The 22,938-nt window shown below is 40.8% G+C and overlaps 1 protein-coding gene across 1 annotated transcript in view; it reads left to right on the top strand.

The window, feature by feature from the left end:
- SLC9A9 (solute carrier family 9 member A9) overlaps positions 1–22,938 on the top strand; it is a 562,224-nt gene that overhangs the window by 127,024 nt on the left and 412,262 nt on the right. Inside the window, exon 5 of the mRNA XM_040974753.1 lies at positions 2,697–2,812. Within this exon, the coding sequence (XP_040830687.1) occupies positions 2,697–2,812 (116 nt within the window). The remainder of the gene's footprint in view (positions 1–2,696; positions 2,813–22,938) is intronic.

The raw sequence follows: 22,938 nt of genomic DNA, 5'->3' as shown, positions 1-22,938 counted from the left end.
GGAAACAGAGTTGTGCATCACTGTGCATCACTGCAGACTGACCTGTGTGTGACATGTCACTCAACCTTGTCATCCCCTAAACACTACCCACGCCAGCCTTCGCCGGGATTTCCCTCCCCGTGAGACTGTCAGAACTCCGTTAAGGTTGTCTTGAGGTGTTGATCGAGTGTGCCACTCTGAGTTGGCTTCTGCAGGACTTTTTAGTTGATTAGTGGCTTTTTTTTTTTTGCTACTAATAATGTAATCACAGTGGCAATAGTTGCCATTCTGCACAAGAGTGGAGGGTAGAAGATGCATAGTATGTCTGGCCTAGGATAGCTGGCAGTGAAGATGACCGTGGTTATACCAGTAATTAAACTACCATGCCCATGATGAGCTCATCTCGCTCAGCTGGCCCTTCTGCTTATTTATATATTTAGAGTAAGCAAGTCACTTACTTTCTTTTTTTATGAAAGCAAATTGTGTGTGTCTACCCACATGTGTCTGTGTCTCCTGATTTCAAAAGCAATCCCAAACCCTCAAAGTTGGTGATTATGTACGCAGGCTTTGGTGTCTGTTTGCCCTCAAATCGTGGTCTGTCAAAAGCGAACTTTGTGAACTTAGGCAAGTTACTTAATCTCTGAATCATAATTTTAGCAACTTGTCAAGAGGAATAATTATACTGCTTCACTTTCAGAATTCTGAGAATTAAGTGGCACAAAAATACATGTTCTTGTTTGTTTTCATTTTGATTATAATTGTAGAAGAACTGGGAAATGCAGAAGACAGTAGAAGAAAAGGGTGACTTTTAATTCCATTATGGAACCATTTTGAACAACGCACTATTTGCGTCTAGTTTCTTCTGTTATTACCAGCACCTCAGTACAGAGGTTATTATTCATTCGTTTCCATAGTTTACTTTTCTGTGCACAGTATAATTTATTTTTTGTATCACTTTGTGATTTTTTTTTATCATTTTGCTTTATTTGGCCCAGTGTAGATTATTATAAATAGTTCTAATGGTTACATATTTTAGTCCATCATATATATGTTTTTAAATTTATTCCTTGGACATGTAGTTAGCCTTGAAACTTTCACCGTTATATGTTAATAGTTATCTGAAATAATCCGAATACACATATTTTGGTATATATTTGATTAATTTCTTGATGGAAGTTCATAGAAAATCATTTACTATGCTGTAGAATACTTTCAAAACTATTAACATTGAAATCAATTGCCAGACAGGCTCCTATGGGACTTTAATTTATAGTCATAAAATAAAAGATTTTGAGTGTCTGTGCATCTTGCCAAGCCTTATCCATGCTAATGGGTTCTGTAAAATGTGAAGCAAATCCTTTTAATTCTAAACTGTGAATTCCTAATCTGTAAAATTAACTAATGGATTTAGATTTCAGAAAAACAGTCACAGTTCATAAAGTCTCTATTGATTCCATCCTGGAATGTTCGTTTTTCTCACCTGTAAAATGCAAATAATAGCACTATAGATCAGTGCGCCGACTGAATGAGTTAAGACATGATAAAACAGAAAGTGTAAGCAAATGTTTCTTGCCACTTTGGTCATTATTAGCAATAATAATGAACTCATCAAGATTTCCTACGTAATAATAAGACTTATTATATGCCAGAAAATGTTATTATCTCAGTTAATCCTTAAAATAATCTCTAGGCTATAACTACTATCTCTACTTTGTGAAAAAGGATATTGAAGCATTGAAAATTTTGCTAATGCCCTAAAACCAAATAGCTAGTAAGTGGTGGAGCCTGGGTTTAAATGCAATTGTATCTGAAGTACTTTTCATGCTGGTATTTTTCTCAACCAAATTTAAGGTATTTGCATTCTTTGGGAAGTGTAATTCATAAGATCTAAGTGTTATCCTTTTAAAGCATGATCACAATTTCAGAACACTTTGGAAAAATACTGATTAAGTGCCTGTGAGTATGTAAATATCCATCTACTAATTTGATTGTCCATAGTTTCTACAAGCTCCTAACGACCCTTAGAATGTACTGTGGTCCAGTTCACAATCCTGTACGAGGATGACAGCAAAGATCAGTTAGTTAAGCCATTCAGTTTCTACTTACGACTAGCACACGATCACTCAAGAGGTATGGAAAGTTATAAAACCTTTCACAAGCACGCTAAAAATAATAGTTTTCCTTGCAAAAGCAAAATGGACATTTTAGTGTTTACTGTGAACGATCTGTTGATGTTAAATGCCCCATAGCCTAGTGGCACTTCTCCCCCAGTGTGGCAGTGTCCTGACTCCATGAGTGTTTGGGACTCATCCATCGTGGAGTGACTGACGGAGTGCTCTGCGAGCGGACGCTGTCCCTCTCATTGCAGTGACAGAATTTGAACTCTTTTCAGACACTCCTAAGAGACAAAACAAAAAAAGCCAGCAAAGCAGTCCGTGTAGAGATGTCAGTGTGATGGCAGGATCTGTGGGTAGGATCTGCTGGGCCATTGCTTCGTTACATCTTTGAGATTCATCATGTCTTTATGGAGATCCACCATGTTCTATAACCTTTTGCCAGGTGAATGTGATTGAGGGCTTGCCTGGCAGAGCTGTCACGATGGTGACACTTTGTTGTATGATGCTTATCAGGAGACACATTAAAATATTTGCAGGAATAGCATGTATTTCCACCAGATTCCTCATGGTGTTTTAAGATTGTGTTTGTCTTTTCTACAGGTTAATCGTGTATGGCTTTGTGAAAGCTATGATATATGCTGGCCAATTGAAAAATGGAGACTTTCACTTCACTGACTGTTTATTTTTCGGTTCACTGATGTCTGCTACAGATCCAGGTAATTATTGAAATAGTATGCTTCCTTCTTTTGAAGAATCAAACATTTGAGCGGAATGTTTCTCCTCCAGAGGTCATCACCTGAGTCTACAAAAAAATAATAGTTACTCATCCTCACTTGCATGTGATACTGTTGGTAGACACACACACACATACGCACAAAGAGAAAGAGAAAGAGAGAGAGAGAGAGAGAAACTGATGAACACTGATAGTTCTCAAGAACTTGATTAGGAAGCAAATTTGTAGACATACCTCCTGGAAAATCATCGTTTTATTTTCTCTAGAGCATGTTGCTCCATTCTGAGTGATAGTCCTTAATTATTCCTCTCTTTAAACATATTATGTTTCGTCTTACAAGCATAATCTTTGAATTACTGGTTTAAAATATTTTCAAACATTGTTTATTGTAAACTTCCGAGGCATATCGAAAGTAAGGAGAAGAGTAGAAGAGATGGCTATTTAAACTTTACCAATTTTCAAAATGGCCTCCAGACACATTCACACTTGTCATGAACATCCCAAACATCATATTGGATTTATAAGTACTTCGAAATAAGAACATCACCATTAAAATCTTAAAAGTCTTAGCAGCAATTATTTAACAATTTCTAAGATTTAATTACTCTTCAAAGTCTCGGTTATGTTATCTTTATTGTCATTACTACTTTGTGTAGTATACAAATCAGGATCCAAACAATTAATTGATAGGACTGGTAGATTTCATTTAATCTAAAACTTTAATCTCCATTTCTGCTTTTCTTATTTGTTAAAAAAAAAGAGTCATGGTTGAATTGAACATGTTTCCTTAAGATGTTCCTCTATGTCGTAAAGTTTTTGTGAATTGATTGTTAACAAAAAAGAGGTTTAGTCAGAGGTAGGTTCAAGTTTTTTGGCAGTGTGGTTATAGGTGCTGCTGTAAGTCTGCTTTTATGCCACGGGAGGCAAATAGTGATCAGTGACTGAGCTGTCAATCTAATCCATCACCTTATTGAACCTCTGGTGCAGCAAAGACTACCAGAACATACCTGCAGTTGAACAAGGTGCATTTGTTACTTTACCGTCAGAGAAGGTTCTCCCCATGGTGAACTTTGGATGGTCTCAGAAGTGTTGCAAAGGACTTATTTTAGGACTTCGATTTGTGTTTGGTGATTTTAGGAAAGTTACAAACAAATCAGGGCTTTGCTCAGAATTAAATGAAGTCAGGACACAGGAATGACTCCATGTTGGGCATTTTAGTTTGATCTTATTTAGAAGGGGGGAGGACTAGATCGAAGCTGAAACTACACGTGGTGAGGAAGCAGGGATCTCTCCCAGCAGCCCGAGTGGCAGATGGTTGGTGATCTGTATGGTCACATTGTTGACCCACCAAACCCCAAAATGGCTCTGTCTGATGGTTTTCTGTGAGCTCAGATGAATGTCTGCAGCCAGTTTTCAGATTTAGTGCTGTGTTTCTCTGAGCGGGAGCAGTAGCACCCCATGGTAACCTGTTTTAAGTGCAGAATCTCAGGCTCAAATCTAGCCATAATACATCAACTGACAGAATTTAATGATGTCCTCAGCTGATTCAGATGAAAATTAAAGTTTTAAAGCTCTACTTTTAAATTCCCCACCTAATTCCTAATGCCCACTAAACGCTATTGCTACTACTTATTAGGGTTGTAATCTAGTGGCAGACTAATTCTATCCTACTACTTGCATTCATTGTCTGATATTCTTAAAGAATCCATTTTTCAGTTCCAGCATTGAATATTTTGCAGTGAAATTTAGACAAAATAGGCAAACAAAAATCAGGGCAAGTGGTAAAGTATTTCCTTTTGTTTACTCATTTTTGAAAGACTATTTGTTTCTTTGAATGGCAATTTTAGAGAGAGGGGAAAAAAGGAGAGAGGTCTTTCGTCAGCTGGTTCATTCATCAGATGGCCTCAACAGTCAGGGATGGGCCAGGCTGAACCCAAGAACCAAGATCTTCTTCCTGGTCTCCCAAGTGGGTTCAAGGGTCCAACCACCTAGGCCATCTTCTGGTGCTTTCCTCAGGCCATGAGCAGGGAACTACCTCGAAAGTGGAGCAGTCAGAACTTGAACCAGCATCCATACTGGTGCCAGCATCACATGTGGTGGCTTTACCCGCTCTACCACCATGCCAGCCCTATTTACTAACTTTCAAAATATTGTATTGTTTTTCTAGCATCTTCTCCATATAACCAAGAAGATGAGTTTTCAGAAAAAAAGTACCATTATGTATACATGGGTTTTAACTTACTAGATAGATTTCAATCCATTGTTATCATTCATCTCTTTGATGATCAAAATACTCCATTTTTGCCAAGTGGCAATCTCCTGTATTCCCCCTGTATTCTTTTGTCATAGTCCAGTGGTTTTCAGTAGGACTCAGCTTTGTGTTAAGACTATATGTTCCAACTTTGTCTTATGTGTTCCCGCACCCTCATTTGTCATTACCCATTTATTTAAAGAGGCTTATTTCCTTTCAGTAAGGAAATTGATTTAGAAGCCACAATCTGGCATGGTTTTCATTACTACTATGCTAATCATTCTTTCTAAATCTCCCTTTTTAAAGGAGAAATTAAGTTGTAAGTTCATACTCACATTGTAAGTTTGAATTTAGGATTATAATAATTTTACTTAACTGTCTTGAATTGTAACTTGCATTAACATTTTTCTTCCACTTAATTTTCTTCTTTGTAATATGCTGATATAATTTCTTTTTCAAATATATATTCTCAAAATGATAACACTTGCAGTATTATTAAAACTATGATAGCTGAAACCCGATTAAGGCTTCACTCTGGTAATTTTTAACCTTTGGCTCTATCTCTCTGTGCACTGTGGGGATACATATTTTAAAATTGCTGTTTCAAGACCACTTGAAATAATTCCTCCGTGCAGCTAAGCCACAAGTCAATATTACACTTTCATAGTTCCAGGGAAATGCAGAAATCTCTTCATAGCAACCGGAAGCTCAGATTTCAGGCAAAGTGTTTTCTGCCCGTCAGTGGTTGCGGGCTGGCCAGGGTTATGTGCATGCATCTCCTGCCATGTGCCTGCATCCTGCCCTTCAGGATGCATGTTGCAAAGCATCATGTGCACGGTTTGCTGGCCCCATTGCTGACAGCTGACCTTGCTGCTGAAGACTGTTTATTGCATGCAATTGAGTGATGCAGCCAACTTCTAGCCCAATTGAGTTGTGTTCAAGTTTGGCCTCCTCTGTGGCTAGTGATATCCCCGAAGTTATGCTTACATGACGCGTGAAATGAATGACCGAAATAGAAAGAATAACTCCAACTCAGAAAGACTGATGTGTCTGCATTGTGTTCAGTAACGGGGCTGACCAAATTGTTTAAAATACAAAACTGGCTCATGCCACAAAGGGAATTGTAGAAACTAAGGCCCTTTCCAAGTCCGGCATGGACCAACTATGCATTTTTGGGCAACCACTGAACCACTGTAGTGTTTATGGATTCTGGGACGTAGAAGAGATTCGATCGTATCCCTTCTAACCCTTTTATTTTACAGATGAAGAAATGAACTCTTCAAGTGTAAATTGAAACGTTCCTTCCAGGTCCAGTGTTCCATGATTTTTACTTCCACAAGATTGGCTTTTATTTTCAAACTAAAAGCCTATGCTTGCCCCGCAGGTCTTCTGAGACTTGAACCCCAACTCAGCAAATGCTAGAAATGAGCTCGCAAAGTGGCTACCTGCCCATTATAAACAGAACATTGAACTTCCCTCCTTTTAGTGAGAGCTAATTGAAAACATTAAAAACATACTGAATTCATCCTGTGCTACTTGGTGAGGTTTAAAATCTTCAACAAACCTTAAGAGGCCTGGTTAGTTCATCTTGCCCCACAATTATTGATGTATTGCCTAAATTCTCATGACTCACCAATTTACGCAAGAAAACCTATGATCCCCAGGCCTGAGAGTCCTTGTCCTCCTTAAATCAATTCTTTTCCACTCAGGCAGATCTTAAGGTATTATTATCTATTCATACTTCTGTTTTATGGACACACGTGTGGGCTTAAATCTAATTCTTCCTGCATGTTTCAGACTCTCCTGAGCCAATTTTCAATTTAGCTCCAACAATAATGTGACTAAAATTTGATTCATTTTTATATCCTCCTTTCCTCACTGGTGAGTATCTTGCTTCTGATGCAGGCCATCAGCAACCCTTATGGAAGAGAGAGTAGATAAGTGACAGCAGAAGCCCTGATGGGGCAGGGTGTAGAAAACTGCAGGGGCCCAGTCCCAAACCGGGCTTCATGATACAGCCGAGCAGCAATACAAGCTTTGGTTTTGTTGGAAAAGTGTATGCAGCCGAAGCACAAAGAAATGCTTTGCTTCTGGTCCCTTGGTAGAGCTAGGATTTCTTTGTTGCTATACGCTTGGGGATCTGAGACAGAGGCCATCCTGAGAGCATCCAGCTGTGGTTCATCCAATTCTAGAGGCAGTTTTAAGAGTATACGTTGTTTTCTTTGGAGGTTGCAAGATATTCACAAAAGCACAGTGCATCAAAGAATCACCCAGAAGGTGCCAGAAACTCATCGTCATATTTGCAGGATTGACACTGCCTCCCAGGTCTCCAGGAAGCCACTCATTCAGGCACATGTAGGCCGCACGTTTTCTCACTTCATCAATTTCTCTTTTTTTCCTATCTGATTTAAGATGTCTTCATTTCCAATGATGCAGCTGCATTGAGACTCAAACACAGCTGCACTGTTTGGAACTTCAAAAGTATTAATCCAGTATTCAAAACTAGAAAGCCATTCTTACTTTATATGCTTCTCCAGCTTTCTCCCCAGAAAATTAATCTAATGTGTTCTGGTTTAAGCAACATTCCCCAGAATAAGCCTATTCTGTAACTGTTCTGTCCAGTATGGTAGCTGATAGAAATGTGTACCTATTCAGTATTGAAATGTGGCCAGCTCAAACTGATATGAACTGAAAGTATGAATGTACCCTAGAGGTAATTAAAAAAAAAATTTTTTTTAATTTTTTTGTTGGAAAGTCAGATTTACAGAGAGAAGGAGAGACATAAAGACCTTCCACTCACTGATTTACTCCCCAGGTGGCCGCAACAGCCAGAGCTGTGCTAATCTGAAACCAGGAACCTGGAGCCTCTTTCAGGTCTCCCATGGGGGTGCAGGGTCCCAACGCTTTGGGCCATTCTTAACTGCTTTTCCAGACCACAAGCAGGGAGCTGGTTGGGAAGCAGGGCCACCAGGACATGAGCCAGCGCTTATATGGGATCCTAGGTGTGTGCAAGGAGAGAACTTTAGCCACTAGGCTGCCATACCAGGACCCTTGAGTTAATTTTTAAAAATAATGTTTCTACTATATTTGAGAGGGAGGCAGGGAGGCAGAGAGAGAGAGAGAGAAAGAGAGAGAGAGAGAGATTGATTCTATTCACTGGTTTACTATCTATTCAGTTGTGGGCATTTGCCACAGCTGTCAGGGCTGGATCCCACAGAGGCTAGAGCCGTGGAACTCAGTCAAGGTCTCCTATGTGGATGTCATGACCCAGGTATTTGAGCCAACAGTTGCTGCCCGCTAGGTAGCACATTAAAAGGAAGCTGAACTCCAAAGCAAAGGCACAGCTTGAAATTAGGCATTTTGATTTGGAATGAAGACATCTCACGTTGAACTTTTAACTATACCAAAATCCTGCCCCAAGACTTCAAATGAAATATGAGTAGTATGTCTTATTATTACCTTTTTATATTAACTAAATATTACAATACTAATCTAATATTGAACTAAGTAAAATATACTATTAAAATTAATTTTACCAGCTTCATTTTACTTTTGAAGCTGCTATCAGAAAGTTTTAAATTACACATATGATTTACATTATAATTTTATTCCGTAGCGCTGCCATGGAGCAATAAAGAAATGTAACTGTTGTAAGCCAGAACTACCACGATGCCACAATAATTTCAAGTTGAGTAAAACAATTAAATAAAAATACAACACCCAGCAATCGTTGTGGCATTTTGTGAAATGCAAGGAACACGTTTTTACAAAATTGAATTTGTATATCAAATTGGCTTTCTAAAATCTGTACTATCAGTCTTATTTTTTTCACCCCAGGGCACAATAACCAATCAGTTAGTGATTATCCATGATCGAGAGCAGGAGAAACGTGGCTGCATGTAGATAAACAGATTGAAGAAATTGAACTAGTGTGTATGTTTCTTTAAACCCTAAACACAGCGGCCTCTGACTTGAGTAAACGTTCAGTAAGCTCCTGCCCAAATGTCTCCATTGTGCTCTTTTCCTAAGCAAAGCATAAATATACAAATACTTCAAGTCTCACAACCTCAGAGTTGTTTCTTTGAATGCCCATCGCTGACTTGCTTTATGTAGCTTGCCGCAAATCCAAGAAACTTGACATTTATATTATGTTACTCTCGTTTCAAAGGATGTCGATACATTTCATTTCCCTAAACTGGGTAAACTCAACATCAGAAACGAATGCTTATCCCCTCCCCCCCCAAAAAATCCAAAAAACAAAAACTATGACTACTAGAGTCACTAACTAGGAAAATATGGTCCTTAGTTCTTGCCGTTATGTGTTTGGTGTAAAAATGTAGTCCACGTAAGTTATTGCTTGAGTTTACCTGTTAAACAAGACAACGTACATATCGTGGTTAAAAGGATCCCTTCTGTATTATCAGCAGCAGATTGTATTGAATGATGGGTCTAAGAAAGCATGGACGGAAGTTTCAAATTGTAAAGGGCTTAGTGAGTCTTGCAAGGTACAAAGTCAAGTGTTTGTGGACCACAAAGACAATCAGCCATACGCTAATGGACATTGGCCATGGGACGAGAAAGTCCTCAGTCTAGCTGACTCACCAAGGCTTAGTTTCTGCATCTATAAGGTGAAGATCGGAAGATTTTAAGGGTCTTTGTACAGATTAAATAAGATAACACATATGTTATTATTCATTGTGATAGCTATTTTTTAACACTAACATGAGAATTTTGTTTGACCATCAGCAGAATATAGACATATACATTTTTGCTTGCTTTGCTGAAAATAGCAGTGGATTTCCATGAATGTTCATTTTTATTAGTAGAATCCTCTCCTAACCAACAATATTAATTAGTGGTGTGCTTGGTTGACGTTTTAGGAATGTAACAGGTATAATGTGATACAGTTGCTTTGTTTAAAACACAAATACACATTTATAATTATTTTCAGGGGTGGGAAGCAGCAATTTTTTGAAAAGCAATCAAGACATTGTCATTTTACACTATATTCTGGTAAACATTTCTAAAATCATGGTTTTTTAATGCAACCATGAAGTCATTATCAAACGTGCACATTTCTCCAAAATCAATTGATAGCATCTAATATCCAGTCTACCTCCAAGTTTGCCAAGTTTGCGCCCCGTGTTTTAAATCAGAACCCACACAAGACATCTAGTTGACATAATTTACAGTATCTTCGTGTTTCATCTCTTGATCTCATTAAGAAAATTAGTTACTAAGGAAACTTGTTGTTAAGGAAATTAGTTCAGTCCTATAGGCTCTCGTACATTCTAGATGCACCTACTTATTTTTTTGTGGTGTGATTTAATTGTCCCTGTGTCTCCATATTTATTTTTTGAATATTTTTAAATTTTTATTTGAAAGATAGTTTTTTACCAAGAGAGAAGGACAGAAAGAAAGAGAATGTCTTCCATTCACTGATTCACTCCCCAAATGGCCAAAACAGCCAGAGCTGGGCTGGTCCAAAGCCAGGAACCAGGCACCTGCTCTGGTTCTTCCACATGGATACAGAGTTCCAAGGCCTTGGGCCATCCTCCACTGCTTTCCCAGGCCATAAGCAGAGAGCTGGATCAGCAGTGGAACAGCTGGGATAGGAACTGGTATAGTCTGCCATGCCACTGTGCCAGTCCCTGTTCCATAAATTAGTTTTCCCATGAGATTTTCTTGTTGTCTGTTTGATTAATCCTGACAGATTTTAATGTAATGATTTCATCCACTGATTCTTACGGTCCACTTAACTTCGTTAAGATGTGAAATGATGAGTCTTCATTAATTATGCCATTTCTCCAAAAGCATTCACTAGAATTATTCTTCTAGCAAAAATATTCCATAATTTTATTATTATAAATCACTCTTTATATCATCTAAATGGCATATTATCTGGCTCTTTGGCCAACCAAAACGATCATAAGAAAATTTCATTTTAAACATAACCATAATGTTATCATAACACGTAAAATATTAACAGTAATTTTAACCTTTCTCTATTCGAGAGGCAGGGAGGAAAAGGGAAGAGACAGAGTAACGACAAACAAGCTGAAACCTTCTGGTTTACTCCCGAAATCCCTGCCATGACTCCTGGCTGGAGCTGAAGCTGGAACCAGGAGCTCAATCTAGGTCCCATATGGGTAGCAGGGAACTAATTGTACCTTCATGGCTTCCTTCCTGGATCTGCACGGACAGGAAGCTAGAGTCAGGAAATGAAGCAGAAAGTCAAAATCAGGCCTTCCAAGGCATGGTATCTGCTGGGCCCACTCTTAGCGATAATTTTTGTCGTAGGCAAAATAGTGGCCTGTTCAAAGATGCCTGCACCATAATCAGGGGAAGGGGGACTATGAAACAGCCAGGGAACTGGTTCTCATCCCAAGTCCCTGGAAAGGAATGCTGCCTGCAGACACCTTGGGTTCATCTCGTTGAGACTTCTGTTGGAATTCTGACTCACAGATCCATAAGATAATAAATTTGTGTTATTAGATGCCATTAAATTTGTGATAATTTATTATGGCTGCAAGAGAGGACTAATAATAATTCTTAAATATTATCAAATATTAGGTTAATGTTTTCTAAACTGTCTCATAAAATTTTTTATAACTGCTTTATTTAACCAAGGATCCAGACAAGTATGCACGTTGCTTTGGGGAATGATTTAAAGTCAGATAATAGTAGGATTTTTTTTTTTCCGGAAAGCAGCTTGAGGAATCAAGCAATCCAACATCCTTGTATTGCAAAAGATCAAACTAAGGCTTGGAGGTGAATGACTTCGCCCTAGGACAATCATTTCAAAAGTTAAAACTGTAATCACTCTAAAAATAAATTCCTGAGAGTCAGCAACAGATTCTGCAAAAGTAGCGACCTCAACTGGGCTTCCTTGCCATTTGTTCCTGAAATGTATACGATTGTGCTGAGGCCAAGAGCGGTTGGTCCCTGTTGCCAGCCCAGCGCTAGCGAAGCCATGGGCACTGTTCTGTCCCTTTATAAACAGCAGGTATTTAGCTTTGTCTGCCATGAGGAGCGTGGGTCTCTGGACACCTGCCTCAGAGAGGTCTGTAGAAGGACATGCTGAGTGGAGAAATCCCTGGGTCTTGGTAATGGACAGAGGGCCCTGGCATGGGTCCCACATGATGGACTTGATCTCTTCAGTTACTGGCCAATGGAGTGGCCTCCTCCAGGATAGTTCACTTATTCCACACCACTGATGGATTTTCTGCCACCCATAGGACTGCTGTGATGGACACTAGCCGAACAATCTAAGATCCATCAGAACAACAAAGAGAGATAAAAAGACACCAGGACTCTCTGGAAGCAAGAGAGGGAGAAAACAGTCTAGATAAACAGAGGAAGCAATGAGGGGATAACTTCCTGAGTAGTTGGAAGGCGGTTGGAACAGTCTTTCAAGAAATCTTAAATGAATCAAGGGCAGATTAGACTCATGATTTCCCAGGTAAATTGAATATATGAAGAAGAGTATGGTGCATTCAAAATCTGAATTAGTGGCAAATTAAGTGGATTAATATTCTAAAAGCATTACATAAATTTTGAAAAAAAATGCAAATCGTGAAGAAAAGAATAGAAACGGGCCCAGCAGGATAGCCTAGAGGCTAAATTCCTCGCTTTACATGCACCCAGGATCCCATATACGTGCTGGCTCGTGTCCTGGTGGCGTTACTTCCCATCCAGCTCCCTGCTTGTGGCTTGGAAAAGCAGTTAAGAATGGCCCAAAGTGTTGAGACCCTGCACCTGTTTGGGGGACCCAGAGAAAGATCCAGACTCATGGCTTTGGATTACCATAGCTCTGGCTGTTGTGGCCACCTGGGGAGTGACTCATCAGACAGAAGATCTTTCTGTCTACCTCTCCTTCTATCTGTATATATGCCTTTCCGATAAAAATAAAATAGCAGAAACTGAGTGGCTAAGCAGTAACAAACACCACATGATGGATAACACTTGTCCCCTGAGGGAAAAAAAAGGGTTGTTGATGAAAAGAATAATTAAACAAATGAAATAACATTTTTCTGGGCTAAAGAATAATGGATCAGACCTCAGGGCTGGGGGAGATGGAGCTCCCAGCAGCATGGTGGCTGCTGAGGGTACTGACTCATGTCGGACTCAATGCTTAGGGCCCTAGCACCAGCCACCACTGCCAAGCAGTGAGCGAAACCTGGGCTGGCCCCCGGCCTGAGAGTTTCCTCCCTTCACGGTAACTACACCGTAAAGGCCCTCTGCAGCTCAAGTCCCTGACTCTGCCACCACCTCCATCTAGGTGGAAGGGACCAAGGTGAGTTTGACCTTGGGGCTTGGGTGATGGAGCTCCCGGCAGTGTAGCAGCTGCTGTTGGTACCTGATCAGGGAGGACTCAATGCTTGGGGCACTGGGCCCAGCCACTGATGCCAAGTGTTGGGTGAATCCTGAGCTTGTGGGCTTCACCCCCTGGCTGCCTGGGAGGAAGCTCTGAGGTCTTGAGGGTGTGGAATTACTGCCTAGGGACATTCATGGATAAGGCTACTGTACATGTAGGTGAAGAATGAATCCTAAGGGACTCCCAGAGACAGGGTCATTATACTGGTGGTTAGAGGGGAGAGATTGGAAGATAGATATGGGCCAGACTGATGCACCAACCCACATGGAGGCCTGAGTAGAGCTTGTTAGCATGGAATGTTGCTGACCACTACAATCCAGTCTACCTGAAAGCTAGGGCTGGGGACCTGTCTATCAGGGATAGATCACAGTACCTTACTGAATGTCAGAACAAGGGATGGGTCACATTAGGCAGGGCCATGACAGCAAGCAGCATGCAAGGGAATCAGGTCCAGGGGTGGATTCTGGGGGGGGTATGTGGGCAAAACCCAGTGGAAATACAAGTTGTGCTGGTTAGATTAGGAATTGGGGTAGCGAGGAACAGAGCTAGTTGTTACTACGGTATTTGCCAAAACTCATGGGTACAGGAACTGAGAATAGTCTGAGCAGATCCAGGCTGCAGCACCTGCATGTGCATCCTAAAACAGGGTGTGGGGCAGGCCAAGCTGCAACATTCACCAGCTCATACTAGGCCAAAATGGAGGAGCAGACTACGCTGGACAAGGCCCTAGCACCTGTTTGCTTTTGTGATATCAGAATCTAAGAGCAGGCTGAGTGGAGGAACCTGGAAAACTCCCCTATAAGTATAGCTCCAGTTGGTGAGCATTTGGTCTAGGCATGAGGATATGGCAAGCTGGGCAAGGTAGCTCCAACTATTAGTAAATGTGTGGGTTGATTTGGAGTGGGGAGGAACAGGCAGGGACAAGCAAACGTTAGCCCACTAGCAAGTGCAGAAACTAGGATGGAGTGTAGGTCATTCTGGGCTGGGCTGCCTCACCTACCATTTTGCATCAGCCGGGGCTGGGAAGAGACTGAGCAGGGCTGCCAGCTACAGAGTTGGGACTGATGGCTGGCTGGATAAGGCCAGACTGCAACATCCAAAGGCAAAGGCCAAGACAGGTGAGGGGCAAGGACAAGCTGGGTTAGAACAATCACTGGCATGCACAAGATTTGTGACTAAGAACAGGCCAGGTTGGGGAATTAAGGGGACGCCCTGACTGGGTTGTGGTTCCCACTGGTAAGCACAAGGGCTAAAGTGGGGGCTACAATCTGGTTTTGACATGGCTGCAGTCTCCCTTGGCATGGATATTGACTGGGTCTAGGGTCAGACTGGGCCAGATTCCAGCACCCACTGGTTCTTGTGTGAACCAGGTTAGGGGTAAGATGGGCTAGGCTAGGTCCCTGCCCCTATGAGCCATGTGTGAGCTGTGTATGAGTGTGGACCAGGCCTGGCTGGGCTGTATCATCCAACAGTAAGAACTGGAATAGGTGAAGGCCAGTCAGGAAAGGCCACTGTTTCTGCTAGGACAGGAGGTTAACTAAGTAGGGCTGGCCCATGGATGTGCTGTTGAACACGAGATCTTGCATTGGGAGAGGTTCTGATGGAAGAACTGGGGAAACTACTCTGTTTGATCACAGTCCCTGCAGGTTAGCGCAAGAAGTATGGTAGGGAACAGCTCAGAGAGACCAGTGAGTGGGATCCACAGATGTACACTTGGCATAGGTAGAGGGTGGACCAGGCTGGGCCATTTCACATCACCTGCTGGCAAATCCGAGCACCAGAACAGTGTGGGTTGGGCTGGATTGGGTCACAACACATGCCTGCTCACATGAGGGCCAGGACTGGAGCCTGGCTGGGTTAGCCTATAGCACCAGCAATGTGAGCTAGAATTGGGGTTGGGCTGGCCTGGGCCAGGCTATAGCATCCACTGGCAAATGCCAAGGCGAGGCAGCCCATGCCAGCCTGGGCTATAGCACCCAACCACCATACATGAGAACCAGAGGTGAGGGAGTAAAACCAGTATGGGGGCTGCAAGGGGTTCTCTTGATGGACCAGCACTCCCACTGGTGAACATGAGAGTTGGAATGGGGGCAGAATAGACTGGAAATGGCTATAACATCTGTTGGCCTCATTTAAGCTGAATCAGGGGAATGCCAGGCTTGGTTGACTATTCTTACTGGGGCATGGACAAGCCAGAGTGGGATTGGGTGGGTTGGGCTTTGCTGCAGCATCAGCTGGTAGATGCTGTCATGGGACGAAAATTCTTTCAAATTTAACTGCAGAACCACCTGGAGAGTGCAGGATCCAGCAATGCGAGTGGGCCCAGTAAAAAAAGAGTGGACACCTCCCTCTTGGGTTGCCACTCTGACTGGTGAGCATGAGAACCAGGACTAGAACCAGGCATGGCTAGACAGAGAGTGCTACTCACTGGCATGTGTGTGGGCTGGATAGTGGGGCTGGTTGGGTTAAACTAGGCTTCAAGGTCCCTGGACACGTATGAGAGCTTAATGGGATGTGGGACAGACTGGACCATTCAGCTGTACATACTGGCAAGTATGGGAACCATGGCAGGGGTCAAGCCTTTTGGCGTTATTGTTGGTCACTCCAACTAGGCTACAGCTCACACTGGTGTACATGAAGGCTGAGTGTGTGGTGGGCAGAATTGGACTGGACTGCAAAACCCCAATGGTTTGTGTAAATGACAGGGCTTTAGACAGAACTGACCCAGCAATTGTAACCACTAGCATCTGCACAAGTGGATAGGGGCCACAGACTGTGCCAGACCCTGTATTGGCAAGCACACACAAGAATCAGATCTGGGATCACCTCAGATGAAGTTTCTTTGGGGATTTTTCCCAACTGAATTGCTGGACTCAGAACCCCATCCATTGAGAGAATTACAGGTTCCATGGTCTGACCGTGAAGTACATGTGTCAGATCTGGGCCTCCTCAGTGACTGAGATGGAGCAGTGGACAGCATATCCAGATGCACGTGGAGGATATGACAGTACACTGGAGTCTGCATAGAACACCTGGTACCATAACAGAAGATGAAGGTTTAGAACAACTTGATCAACTACCCAGCCAAGTGTTGGCATTGAAGATCTGGGCAAATGGAGATGCTAAGGTGGAATATGTCAACCATTGGATTCTAAAGAGATTTCATCATGATTGAAGTGGCAAGATTGGCAATAAATCAGAACAGTTGAACTACTGAAGCCTCTTGAGCAGGACCCTCAGGCCGTACCCCACATTGGTGATCCTGGGATGGTATGTGGTAGCTGCCCTTTATCCCATGGCGTAGAGGTGTTTGGGAAGCTGAGTTGGGCTTCTCTCCTTGTCTCCCTCCTTTCCCTAGATATAGGAAGGGAAAAAAAGATAATGTAGAAAGGGTGACTTCATCTACCTTCGTGTAGCCCTTAACCCTTATCACCTTAATCAACTCTTGAAAAATCATCAAAAATAAAAATAAATTTTAAAAAAATTTAACATTACAACACAATACGTGTAAGTGGTGAAATATGTTTATTTTTCCCAATGGTTTGTTGAATATACTTGGTTTATTCATAGTTCCCCATTTATCATACCCTGCCTGTGTGAGGACCATCTTAATAAAAAGAGTTTCTTTAAAAAAAAAAAAACTGGATGTACAGATTAGCTCTATCTGAACTTAGCCTAGTTCCTCGCAAAACTGCTAAGAGAATCTGAAAGTGAAGGCACAAGCAAAATGCTCAAAGTGCAGGGAGAAAAGATAATTTTGGAGAGACATCCAGAGAGAACAATCTCGAATAAACCATTTAGAAATGAAACATAAGCAGACCACCATTGGGTTTCTCATCTGCAATACTTGGTGTTGGGAAACTGAGTAGAATAGCATTTGCAGATCAAGAATCCTGTAGCGAACCAGTATCTATCTGTATCAGATCTCTTTATACTAGAAAGTGTTCTGGTGCCCCTAGCGTTGGTATTGGGAACTTGGTCTCTAGGGTGACAATGTTGAATGTGGTGGAATAGTTCCTCATCTTCAAGTTTGTGGTGTTAGCTCTTCCTCTCTCATCGCTTAATCCATTAGGTCTACTCAAGTTCGAACATTCAGGTTCTGAAACTATAGTCCCAACTAAGGTCTTTCCTTTCTAGAATTAGCCTTCTTCATGCGCTTTGCTGTAGTAATGAAAAATTGACTGTTAGGGCAAGAGAAATAAATTCCATAGAATTTGAGCCAGTCGCTACTATTGAATTGTTTCCATCAAGAAATGCTCCACCGACTTTTGCAGAAAGAAGCCTGTACCTAGTTTACAAAACACAATCATATTTTTAACAACAAACAAAAACATTTGCAAATAAACGGATGGACTGAGAGACATCAAGAAAATGACAACACAGAGAAAACTGAGTGGCATGAAATATATGAGAATATAATTTAATAATAGCACTCAGCAAATAAGTGCACATCATATATGATAAATGGCATACTTTGTGGAGGAAATAAAGTGGTTATAAAAGTGTAGATGACAAAAAAAAAATGCAGTTGCTAAATATAGTTTAAAAGTTTAGGGCCCGACGCGGTGGCCCAAGTGGTTAAGGTCCTCGCCTTGCACGCCCGGGATCCCATGTGGGCGCTGGTTCTATCCTGGCAGCCCTGCTTCCCTTCCAGCTCCCTGCCTGTGGCCTGGGAAAGCAGTCCAGGACGGCCCAAGGCTTTGGGACCCTGCAGCCACGTGGGAGACCCGGAAGAGGCTCCTGGCTTCGGATGGGCATAGCATCGGCCGTTGCGCTCACTTGGGGAGTGAATCATCGGACGGAAGATCTTCCTCTCTGTCTCTCCTCTCTGTATATCCACCTTTCCAATAAAAAAATAATAAAAATAAATCTTTAAAAAAATAATAAACAAAAGTTTAGACATTTAAGAAGAATTTGTTTAAAAAGTAGTTATAGTAGAGGCATTCAATAAAACTCTTTTAGAATTAGATCTAACACAAAGTAAGAAATTAATCAACTTTATGTATGGGAGATGTAGCAATCTTTAGTTTTTCTAATTCAATTAATAAATGCTTTTTGCAAAAGGAGAATAAAAATATCTTAATAAGTTAAAACTTAGAGTAGTTACTCAATATCTAAAATGAAATATTAAGAGATAACTTTAGACAAATATCAGATACAAATCAAAACAAAACAGAAGAAATTCATAGGAATATTTATAGAGTTGCATAACCCCATTATTGAAGGTGACAGACAGAATATGAAGAAATTTAGAACTCATCTTTGAAACCAAGCTGCAAAGAGTAATACAAACCAAAATATACGAGAAAGAAGAGATTAATAAAGACGAATGTCAAAATAATAAAATGGAAAAATCGGCAGTGACAATGTCCAAAATTAGAGTATAGAAAACCATAGAATAGATGAAAATATTGTGAATAAGCCAGCAAAGGGAAAACATAAAAAGATTGTATAATGGTGAGGAGACATATCTTAAAATAATACAATAATGTCATGTGACTCAGTAGCAATAAGAAAAAAAAAACTAACCTTGTAAAAGTTTCTCTAAGAATGAATGAAAAAACAAACAAAAAAAATGGGCAACCTAAGTGTCACAGAAGAGACTGGAAAGATGATTAAAGACACAACATGGAAAAGGCATCCTGAGTGCTTAGTTTCATAGCTGGGTTAGCTCCATCTGCAAAGGACAGCGAATTCTGACAAAAGTTAAAGCCACACATTAATATGTAAATGTCTTGTTTGTGCTCAAATGGCATGATGCTAGAATAAAAATCTGAAAAGAGAATAGCAACAAAATAGGAAAACAGCAAACCAGTCCTATTTGTAATTATGAAAGCTAGTTGAAATAAAACGCTTACAAAAGGGATCCAGCCATGTTGGTTGCATGAGGTCAGAGATCTTGTTCATTTACATATTCCAACAATTTGACCGGAGCAGGTCTCAGAGGAGAACATCAGTACCTTCTTGTGAAATAAATGCTGCAAAGAATAACAGCATTAGCCAAGCAGAATATTCCATGTAAGTTAGACTAGTCAAGTAGCATGAGGCCCATCAGCATGGTCCATTACTTTGATAAACTGTGGAATAAGAGACATGGGACAACATCAGTGAGAAAAGGGCATATGATAATATGATAATATGCAGCAGCGTTACTAAGGACAATTCAAAACAAGAAAGGGATATAACGAAGCAATTTAAATTTAACTCAGAGGATTTGCCAAAATCCAATAGCAAATATTGCTCCAAATGACAGCTTGAAATTGGGTTGTTTAAGAAGATTTTATTTATAGAAGACTCTGTGAAAGTGTTGGTGAAGAAGAATTAAAAAAAAAAAAAACAAAACAGTATAGGAATCTAGAGCTTAATAGCAGCCAAACAGTTATTACTCTGAGGCCCAAAAGGATCTGATGAGAGAACAGGCACTAAACCTGGAAGGAGAAAGGCAGTGGAGTCTGTCACTGTGGAGAGCATGACTCTCTGTTCAGGGACACATTCAGTTCAAGGCAACATTTCAGGAGAAGAGCTGGAGGATAAATACACATGTTTTCATTTATACCTACCCTCTGATCTCTCCTGGAACTCCCCACTGGCCAAACTTCATCAGAAAAGCAGAGGGCGTGGGAGTCTGTGGATGTCTTCCCTAGAGTCAGTGTCCCACAGCCGGCAATGTGTGGAAAAGGAGAGAGATTTGGATAGCACACAGACGTCCAGCAAACAAACAAAATATTAAAAATTAGAATGAATCAAGAGAGTAATTATTTAATATCAAAGATGGAAAGTTGAAAGGTCACAAGAGCAAAATGAAGTGCAACTCTAGCAAATTCAGCAAAACAAAACAAAAGCAAAATGTTTCATGAAAGTGAATCCAATAACAGTTGCATTTTGCCCTCATTTCAACACCAAGGTGGCTGTAAAAAACACCATGGATTCAAAGTGATTTTGCTTCCCCATTCCTTTGAATATTAACTCTTTTCTATGGTTTTATTTTGCTGCATATTTGGTATGTCTGTTATCTAGATGTTGAGCCACTATTTCACTGCTGTCTACTAAAACTTTATGAAGTTTAAAATTTCTTTTTAATTTTTTCTTTCTATTTGAAAAGCAAAGTATTGGCAGCAGAGAGAGACAGTTATTTTTTCTCTCACTTGTTCACTCTCCAACATCCGGGTCTGCACAGCACTGAAGTCAGGAGCCAGGACCTCCAACCTGGCCTGCCACACGATGGCAGGAACACAAGGACCTGGTTCTGCTGCTGCTACTCCCAGGGTGTGCATCAGCCAGGAACTGGACTCAGCAGAGCTCCAGCCCAGACACTGATGTGGGAGACCCATGTGCTGGGCAGCATCTTCACAAGTGGGGCAAAGGCTCACATAGTCTCCTAACGTGTCCAAAATATTTGTGTGTTTTCAGTCTTTCCTGAATCATTTCTCAACTGAATTTTCTGTTTACCTAATTCATTTCTTCAGCGTGTCTATTATCTTGTTTGAATCTATTTGAGATGAAAGAAACTGCTGTATTTCTCATATTGTTATAGTTTACAAGTGCCAGGTTTATTAGACCTAATATTTCCCTTTGTTTATTTTGATTTCCACTTACATGTTTAAATGTCTAATATGCCTGTTCAAAAATTTTGCTGTCTATTCCAGTGCTTTTGTTTCTATTCGTTTCTTTTTTTCTGTAAGTTGTAAGCCTCGGGTATCCAGTTATTTAACAGTGTTTATTCTTGTTCCTTGAGGAATATCAACTATTGAGTTGATTAGATGTAATATAGAAGGACTCCAAACTACAGTTATCACTTTTATTTGTTATTATCCCACCATCCCAATGGTTCTTCCCCAAAATTGCTTTGATCCCCAGGAGACATCAACTGAGGAAGTATCTTTTGCTTGTTATGACTGGGAGAGATATGAGACTGGCAGTTGACAGGCAGAGGCCAAGGATGCTGTTGAACTTCGATGTTGTGCAGGGCATCCTCCTATAACCGGTAATTAATCATATGACTGAAAGTGCCAACAGTGCCAAGTCTGGGAAATGCTTACCTAGCCAACTCCGTAGGTCAATTTAGAGCCTTGGTGAGAAAAAAAAACAGTGGAAGTCCACCAGTCCCTGAATTTGTAAGGAAAGAATGCTGAAGGCTGCTCTGACTGCATGTGTTCTGGTCAGCTCCTTGCCAGGAAGTACTTTGCGCCACCCTGAGACGTCCTTGTTAACACTGACCCCAGAGAGTAGCCTGTTATGTACACTGTGTGTGGCAGGAGCTGAGTGCTAATGAACCCATGGACATACTAGAGAGCCAAAAGAACATCAATGAATATGTTTTGTGTGTTTCCCCCCACTGAAGTGTCCTTCCCCGTGTGTCACCAACCTGAACTAGAGGCTGCTACTCTGCTCACCTCTTTCACACTCTTGTATATAGCATTCCCAACTGATCTTCTTGCTCCATGGGATTTCTCATAGACTTTGCTGTTAGTATCATTATTGTTTATCTCAGTTCCTCTTTCTTCTGTGTGTATTTTGTGGAAAAATCCAGTAGCCTATGTCATCTTCTCCCTGATGAGCTTCCCGAGAAGTCCAATTTCTCCCAAATTAATATACCATCCAATACAATTCCAGCGGCAATTCTTGGCACTTCCAGGTTGAAATTGGATGCAGAACAAAAGCATAAGAAACCTGCTTAACCAGATAAAAGAATACACTATAAAGCCCTTATCGCCAAATCATTATGACATTGGACTAGAAAAATAATAGAATATCCAGAAACAGGCTTCAGTATAAATGAGAATTTGACAGAGGTAGTATTTCAATCAGTAAGAGAAAGATGGCTTATTGAACAGTGGTATGTGCCCATTGACTGGCTATCCATTTAGAAGATGACAAAATTGGGCATTTATCTAACCACTTACAAAGTTATATTCGGGATCAAAATGTAAATGATAAAATAAAAAGCTCCTACAAGGAGATCTGTAGATCTCAATGTATACAGTATTGCTTTGGAAATTATTCTTTACAAAAGAGTAACTCAGTATCCATAAATAAAGACTAGGCACACCTGACTATAGAACCATGTTAATATTTCTAAGTGGGAAAGGATGGTACAAAGTCAATACACAAAAATGGTATTGAGAAAAAATCATTTGAATTGAGAGGGCAGAGTAATGCTGTCGCTAATACATGCAGAACACCTAGAATGGCGATCTGCGCCTAAGTAGCAGCAACATGAACAAAGGTTGGAAAAGGGAGTCTGTGGGGGAGCGATTCCACCACGACTACACATGAGAAAGGTTGTTCAAACTCACAAGTAGTCACAGAAATGGAAAATAAAGTAACAGCCTATCATTTTACCTCTAGCAGTTTAGCAACAATTATAATACCAAGTAACAGTTATTGCTGGCAGGGATGCAGGGAAAAGTGGATGCTTACACATTTCTAGTGGAAATTTGAATCCTTAGCAGACATTAGGAAAGCCATTCAGCACCACCAC

This window comes from Ochotona curzoniae, unplaced genomic scaffold, assembly GCF_017591425.1.
Source record: "Ochotona curzoniae isolate NIBS_2020 unplaced genomic scaffold, NIBS_Ocur_1.0 contig_2599, whole genome shotgun sequence".
NCBI classification, from domain to species: domain Eukaryota; kingdom Metazoa; phylum Chordata; class Mammalia; order Lagomorpha; family Ochotonidae; genus Ochotona; species Ochotona curzoniae.
The sequence above is the reverse complement of the archived record's forward strand: the minus strand, read 5'-3'. Positions and strand labels throughout refer to the sequence as shown.